At 31.9% G+C, this 8961-nt stretch overlaps 1 protein-coding gene across 1 annotated transcript; it reads left to right on the top strand.

Moving 5' to 3' along the window:
• Positions 1-6354: 6354 nt before the first annotated feature.
• Positions 6355-7821, top strand: LOC139483103 (uncharacterized). Its single transcript, XM_071267137.1, has one exon. It carries the CDS (start codon positions 6355-6357, stop codon positions 7819-7821), a length of 1467 nt encoding a protein of 488 aa, XP_071123238.1.
• Positions 7822-8961: the final 1140 nt, after the last annotated feature.

The raw sequence follows: 8961 nt of genomic DNA, 5'->3' as shown, positions 1-8961 counted from the left end.
CTTGACCAAAACGTATTGCTCGCTTTTATTTCTCACTACTTTCTCAACGACAAAAGCTTCATAATGTGACCCGTAGCTGACATTTTTAGTCTCGATATGTAGAAAACCTGATAATCAGTATATGTATAAACAGGATAATAAGAAGATGTGGTATGATTGCCAATGAGACAACTTTTCATCAGAGACAAAATGACATAGAAGTTATAATTCACAACTTTCAGGCTGTTAATTTTCTCGTTTGAATTGTTTTACATTTGTTATTTTTAGGCATTTTACAGATGACTTTATGTCATTTGTTTTTTAAATTTTGAAAGCCGTTCGATGACCTTAACTTATATGTCATTTGTGTCTTGTGGAGGGTTACATCTCATGTGCAATCATATCACATCTTCTTATCTAAAGTCACTGAGTTAGTTGAAACCTTAGTTGCTTATAATAGTTTCCTAATTTTAGAACGAACTATTTAAAAAAGATATGTTTTAAATTACTATACTAGCTTATGATACCATCGGGGACTATCAGTCCAACCGTAGAGATATTAACGCAGTTATAGCAATTCAGATATAATACTTTAATTCAGTTGCGTCCAAAACGCTTTTATGGATTTAACATCATCAGGAACAACCAAAACCAAAACATTTTAAAACTTTGAAAGCCAAGGATGTAAAATATCAAAAACATCCAAATCCATCGAAGGTTATATTTGACTGAGTTAATTCGAACCTTGGTGACTCAACAATTTCTTAATTTATTATTGGAAGATAAAAATAAAATGAATAACAGTACATAAAGCAGTATACTTTACACAAAAATTAAAGCTGGAACACTTTTCGTTTTCAGATAAGCTGGATGCTAGAAACCTTGAAGTTTGTGGTTTGGTTTTACAAAACGGGTTTTGTTTGTAAACTGGTTATTTCAACTGTGTTTATTAATGACCGTCTAAAACAAAACAAAATCAGATGTATTCCTTATAATATTGTATTATATGATATATACCCTTTTTATTCAAAACGTCAAGTAATCAAATGGCAAAATCAAAAGCTCAAAAACATCAATCGAATGGATAACAACTGTCATATTCCTGACTTGTTATAGGAATTTTCTTATGTAGAAAATGGTGGATTAAAGCTGGGTCTTTCGCTAGCTAAACCTCTCACTTAAATGACAGTCGCATCAAATTCCACTATTGGAAATGGACTTGAGACCTTGTTTCTATAATCTTTTAAACTAGTTTCTTTTGAGTCTTCTGGGAACCAAATATTACAATTAAAGTTGGAGAGCATAATTGTTGTATTTTCATCAAAATAATAATAGCATTACATTTTTGGAATATTTGTAATGTTTAATGTAAAATAATTCATTTTGTTCATTTCAGCATTATTAGATATATTTTCACAGGTCAACTCTTCAACATTCCAAAAAATCAATTTATCTACGCTACATATAATAACTAAGGCCGTGTTCACACCAAACTACATGTACAGTAAACTTGTTTACAATTATTTTAATGTACTGGACATTGGTTTCACATTAAATTTGTTCACATCTATACACCTTGTTTAATTACCTGTACATAAGATTCGTTCACACTTGTAAACTCTATGTCATTTAAATATTCATTACGTAGAATCGAATGAAAAGTTTTCGGACAACTTTTCTAGCAGTAAGGGAACGACCATTTGACTCTGAATAGGGGGGATGGAAATATTCAAAACCCCAGTTGGATAAAGAAAACAATTCTGGTTTTATAAATGATAAAACATATTCTGAATCAAGAGTTTCCCCATACATTATAGCGTTAAATGTTGAAGAAGAAAAAATTTGATTACCAGCATAAAAAAAAACAAAAAAACAAAAAAAAACGTAAAACGTTTGCGCGGAAATAATTCTGACTCGGATAAATAAAAAAAAATACCCCCCCCCCCTTTTTTTGAAGTTAAGTGGTTGCTTCTTTATGAAAGCCATTTTGATGATTTGCAGTAGTTTAAATATACCAAAGATGTCTCGATTAAGCATTAGAAAACGTAGGCTGCAACAGTGTGCTTACAAACGAAGAAGAAGGATTGATATATTGGGATCACTAGATTTCTATCTTTTCTGTTTGTTCAAATGGTACTCTTCTTCAGAAGTATTTGGCAAAAAGGGGTGGGGGGTAATGTTTTTTTACTTTTTAAGTGTAATTTCACGGGTCCGAGATACTGCACAAACAGTACATTTACCTCACACTTTTTAAGTAATGCATTTATGAGTGAATCGTTGTTTGAGTAAAGACCAGTGGCAAATATTTCTGTGTAAGTCAAGTTTATTCGGAAATATCTTAATTTTCAAATGAATTATGTGTTCGGCAATGATGCTGCTTTGAGTCTTGATAAGGGCTTAATAAAGCTACGTTAAGTTTTATTTCTAAACAAAACAAAATAAATAAGTTTAGACAAATATTTCTGTAAAGAACTTCTATTATAATATATATATAATTGCTATAAATATCAATTTTATTCAAAAATCGTTTCTTCTTTAAATATGCACGGTGAAACTAATGGTTTAAATGCCTAGTTTTATGTACACTGAATCTACACAAGGCCTACATCGAGTATCGACTGCATGTAGACAAAACATGATTTACACTACATGTAAACATTGAGTTTTATGAATGGGAACGTAATTTTGTTTAGTTTACGTGTGAGTTACACTTACACAACACCGAGTTTAGGTCAATGGGAACACGGCCTAAATCTTATTCTTATAGAATCACTTTAAAGTAGATCTTCCCCTCGTAGAACCACTTATCAATGATACATATTTTGAAATGCTTTGTTCTACAACAGTACCTTTTCGATCCACCACTTTTGACTGTCAAGCTTGCGGAAACAGATAACGGATATGCTGTTGAATTTACGTCATAAATAAATTGATAAAACAAACAAAACATTGGATGATGCCAGTACTACTATGGAAATATAGGGAGAAGAAGAAACTAATCTTATAAAAAAAACGTCGGTCCTATTTTTATTTTTATTTTACATTTTAGCCACATTTTATGTTGGGGTATTATAGGGTGCAAAGAAATGGTATATGAAACACACTAATTTCTTATCAATTAATACATTATATTTACTGCTGCAATGAAGTTAAAACATGGAAATTCTTAAACTTCTAGACAAAACTATGATGGACTGACAGTTATAGAACAGTCATTCTATAATTTGTTCAATGTTAATAGATCCCTTTAACTTGATATCTATTAGCCATTCCTGTCAGATACATTGTTTTATCAAAAGTCAGGAACTACTGGACAGGTGTAATTGTTGCTGTCAACTTCGAAGCTATAACAATATCATGTGATTTGTAAACGTCCAATCAAATGTGTGTAATATATAGAATGTCAATCCCTTATGCGCTAAACATTGCGTGTAGCAGTACATATGAAACCTAATTAGTTAATCAATATCTTGATGAAGTTACTGTAACCCTATTATAATCTAAAGAGTAGTCTAAGTGTATTTCCTAATTAAGAACTAATCTATAATTAGAATCTGGAACAGACTATTGTCCCATTGTATCCCTACAACGTCATGACCACTAGATAAAGAGTTTCCGTATATTATGACATCTACAATATTATTCGAAGTAAACTCTATTAAAGTATTAAGGTACCTTTACGTCACTGTCAATTAAAATCATATAAAATCTATAATATTTACAGTTGACCAATTAATTGCGATCCATAATCAATGTATCTGACTTTGTTTACAAAAACTTTAAGGAAGTTACATAAACGTACGATTTATTATGAACATTTGAAGCGCATGACAAAAAAAAACCCACAAGAACAAACCCCATTAAACAAACCGCGATTAGGCACTGACACTTGCGTAAATTTCTGTTGAATATGATTAAGTACATGTAACATACGAGGACATACAGCCATACACATTTTAAAAGAGTCTAACAATCAGATGCTAATAATCACGTATATTGCAAGCATGAAGTATAGATGGACGATATGTTTAAATCTTAATAGTGCCATTTACCATACAAGATGATGCAATGACATGTACTTTGGTGTGACATGTACAACCTGGTGAACCATCATGAGTCGACATGTATTTTAATGTGACAGGTTCAAGCTGGTGAATATCATAACATGTACTTTGATGTGACAGGTACAATCTGGTGAATCATCCCGCATTTTATTGGTCCGTATTTGTTTTACTTTTCAATGCAAGTTTGGTTATCAGATAAAAACAAACATTACGGAAAAATGTTTGCTCCCAAATATTGTATCTTCCTCGGATACAAGTTTGTGAGAAATAGAAGGCTCTTTTGTGATGTTTAACGAATTCCGGCGAGAAGAACGAAATATTTCTTGCATTCTCACACGAGATAGCTAGATGAGATATTTGTTTGTCATTATGTTGTTACTTGGAATGACGCATACACGATTGAATACTTCTTGAATTCACATCGTGTACAATTTTAAACAATGTTTTTTTTTTTACAATTTTAGCAATGATGACTTGATTATGTAGTTAAAAAGAAGACTTCCAACAGAGAAGCAAACAATAGACCACTTTCGAATTCGTTGAACTTTAGCTAAAAACTTTGGTTTTAGTGAACATTATTGGTGCGTTAATGAGGGCTCGTAACTTCCTTTCCATGTTGAGCGAGTGGTTGAATGGTTTATTCTATATATTGCACGAACTTTTCCGGTGATGAACATGGTCTATTTCCGGTGATGAACATGGTCTATTGTTTCAATGAGTACTTCAACACACAGTCATATTTTATAGTGTGCTATTTGGTTAATCGGAACTGTATAAAAGGTACTGTACAATCAAAAAACCCGATATCATAACGAAGGCTAAAATTAGAGACGAATGGATTTTTTTAGTCGAAAGGTATGTCTGAAGTACGGCAGCCATAATGTAACTCATCAATGATCAGAAACTCATAAATAAACAGTTACCAACCCCAAATTTGCAACAACAGAAAAAAAAAGGAATAAGAAAAATATTTCAATGTTAAGTGCTAGTCCAAGACATGTTATAAAGTCAAAACAGTAATCGGACATGTATATAGGTTACTTATGACAATACTTTTAACATATTTACAACCCAAAATAAGAAAAAAAAGCTGCAATGAATTCAAATTCAAAGTCTTTATTAACTTTGAGCCTGTAAGGCTCAATGAAAACATGTGTACCCCCATTTATGTAATATTTTATTAAGATTAGTTTACAAGCGTTACCTCTTGATTATATTTGAAAATAAGCATCCTAAAGATGGTTTTGACCAAGTTTGGTTTCAATTCTGTAGCATATTGGTTTAAGCGCCAGAGAGATAATTTTAAAAATAAATTTACAGACGGACGAAAGTTATTTCTGTCAGAATTCTATTGGTTTTCTAATTTGTCATAAATATGACAGTAACGAATGAAAATTAACGTCATGTCATATCTTCAGTGCGACTTTTAATGACTTTGTACCAGTAACCCATATTGAATAATGAGTTTTTAAAACTCAATACACATCTAATGAAGCATATGAACATACAAATTGTTAATTGTAGTTCTTTAAACTGGAAGTTAGATCTCTCCTTTCAAGCATTGAGCTACAGTTTTCTATTGTTAGAAAGGAGAGTCAATGATTTTCATCACGAGTTTTAAAAATATGAGCTCAAAGAAACCATCCTGTGCCAGGATGAAGTAATATATATTCAACGCTACTCCCATCAGTGCAAAGATTATAACAAATGTATATCATTATTTGATGCAAGAACCCCTTAATGTAAATCGAGAAGTTTACTTTAGCGCCATTTTGCCTAAAACTATGTCGCATAGGTGTGCAGTTTACGGATGCAATAATGATTACGATCAGCAGGACAGGTAATATAATAAAGCATGATATTTTAATTTCAAGTAATTAAACATTTAGAGATAGATTGAGTTGCAAATTACACTTAATTTCATTTAGAAATGAGAAGAAATTCAAGTGTGATTCGAGGTTGTGTTTAACATCTGAATAACTCTGGCTGATAGTTCTTTTTCGGTGGCTAGTAAAGGAATCACAGACTAAAAATTATTTTACAGATTCGTCAAAACTAACGTTTTTTTTACTTATTTCAGTGTTTCTTTATATGTGTTACCGTGGATCCCCATGTTTCTTCCTTAAAAATAAACTATATTTACATTTGTATCTAAAATTATTTGTCAATTTCTGAAAAATAAGAGGGCTTGGTCAGGGTACGAAGGTTCGATTCCTTCCCTAGGCTTTAATCAATATCAGCTGGTTGCAAAGAGGGCAGATTGCTTAGTGGCCCCACCCTGACTTAGCCTTCTTTTTTCAGGTTTTTGGTAATGCCCCATGTGAAAGAACATCTCGGTTCAAACGCATCAATAAAGCTACACAAATGTCCAAAAGAAGAATGGTACAAAAAGTGGAGCAAATTACTTAACAGGGACAACTATGAAGTGAACAAAAATACACGAGTGTGTTCAAATCATTTTGAATATGGTCAGCCACGTGAGTTAGCACCACATCCCAAACTTCATATGAAAGGGTATGAAATAACAACTCCTAGACGGCTTCTAATGAGAAACACTGAAGTGCATTCAAAACCTGTGGCTTCAAAAAGCAGGAAAAAACTTTCAGAACTTGTAGACTCGGAAAATGTTAGTCTGACAACAAATATATGTACGGATTCAAGTACATGTAATATATCTGATGATATTATTGATGAGAATGAAATATCAAAAGAAAGTCTGAGTGCAGAAATACAATTCCTGAAAATCCAGCTGGCTGAAAAAGACCATCAGCTTTCCAGTGCAAAAGAAAAAATTAAGGATCTTGAAAAAAAAAATTCATTTGGTATAATCAGCATTAAACATTCGGATAATCTTATAAGGCTACATACAGGATTAGCGTCATATTCTTTATTTTGTTGGTTACTTGATGAAGTTAGTGTACCAGCTTCAAATATGAAGTATTACAAAGGTGAGGATTCACATGAGACAACAAGTTACCAAGAAAATAATGCTAAAAAGCCTGGACCAAAGCGCAAATTATCCTTAGAAGATGAACTGTTGATGACTCTAATGAAATTAAGGTTAAATTTGAACCAGGAATTTATGGCCTCTTTGTTTAATGTTTCTAGCTCACTAGTTTCATCAATTATCACTACTTGGATTTCTCTTCTTGCCCTAGAGTTAAGACCGCTTATTCATTGGCCAACACGGGATCAATTGGATCAATATTATCCTGATTGTTATTCTAAATACGGAAAAGTAACGGCAATTATTGATTGCACAGAGGTACAGACAGAGAGGCCATCCTTGGACAGCACTAATTCTGCTTTATATTCTAACTACAAGTCCAGACACACATACAAAGTTTTAGTTGCATGTACTCCAGGGGGTACAGTCTCATTTGTATCTCATGCAACAGGTGGTGACATGTCAGATGTTGAACTTGTTAGAAGATGTGGCATTTTAGATTTATTTGAAGAAGGTGATAAAGTTATGGCAGATAAGGGCTTTAATAATAAAGATGACTTTCTACTAGGAGATGTTGAACTAATAATTCCAGCATTTGCAAGAAAAAACATTCAGTTTAGGGAATCCAAAAATATCAGCAATACTGAAATTTCAAATGCTCGGATTCATGTTGAGCGTGTTATTGGACGAATGAAAGATTTTAAAATCTTGCAAGGACCAATTCCATTGATTTTAAGTGATGTAGTTGACAATATTGTTTTTGTATGTGGTTGTCTGGTAAACCTGTCTGGTGTGTTGGTACCACTACACACAAATAATAAGTCAGAGTAATGAATAGCTATGAAGTACATCTATATGATCAGTCATGCCAGCCCAATGCTCTGTGTTGAAGGCCGTACTGTGAGCTATAATTGCTAAATTTAAATGCATTTTGACTTTGATATTGTCTCATTGCCTTTGGCACTCATACCACATGTTATTTTTATCCATAATTTGCATTCATGTTCATGTACTACTGCAAAATTTTATTAATTCACTGTACAGTTTATATATGACAGCAACAAATACATGTCTAATTTAATGTGTAAAATAATAAGAAATACAAAACAATGAACAATTTTTTTTAAAGCATATTGTTCTGTCACAAATTTTTAATTTGAAAATATTCAATGAAATGAACATTTTTTCAAGACAAAATAAAAGTCTTAAATTTAAAAAAAAATCAAATTTACAGAAGTTTGGAAAAGCCAGTTGAAAAAATCTGTGTGAAGTAATATGACTTTTATTGTGGATTCAGATTATCTCCCTTTCCCCACATTTTCAATTATTTTTTCAATACTAACACAACTTACAAGGATGATGTATTGATAGAAATACATGAAGTTGTATATAATTGTTTGTATTTTGACTTGTACACCTATCATTTTACCTTCTAAAAATATTGTTGAAAGTCCTGCATGTGTTACATTGTATTATTAAAGTGTGTACAATGTACAGTAAACCTATAACAAATTAATATATATAATTAAATATATATAAATTCTTTATATTTAGAAAAATCATTTTTTGCCTTTGCAACTCTTACAAAACCAATTTCTATATTTTGACCTCACAACATTTTCATTCCCTTTTATTCCAACACATGGGTAATGAAACCAAAAGTCACATTTTGAGCAACAAATACTTTCTTCATTTAAAGTCAAAGGCTCGTCTTTACATTCACAGCTGCAGATTGGACATACAACAGCTGGATTAGAAGAAGGTACATGTATGTCAGTATTATCTTCATTCATACATGTAGTAGCACTGCCAGTGTCAACTTCTTGGACAACTTCATTAATTTCTAAATTAGAATTTGTGAAAACTTGATCGCTGTTTTGTTCATTATTTTGAAGTTTTTCATAGTACCATTTTACTTTATGTGTTAACAATTCCTGAACGATAACTTTGGTGAAAAAAACTTTGCATTTA

The sequence above is a fragment of the Mytilus edulis genome, chromosome 7 (genome assembly GCF_963676685.1).
Source record: "Mytilus edulis chromosome 7, xbMytEdul2.2, whole genome shotgun sequence".
Lineage (NCBI taxonomy): Eukaryota > Metazoa > Mollusca > Bivalvia > Mytilida > Mytilidae > Mytilus > Mytilus edulis.
This window is presented reverse-complemented; position numbering and strand designations above follow the sequence as displayed.

Bases quoted from the DNA above. Each gene is read 5' to 3' on its own strand.
- LOC139483103 (XM_071267137.1), top strand. From the start codon at position 6,355: ATGCCCCATGTGAAAGAACATCTCGGTTCAAACGCATCAATAAAGCTA.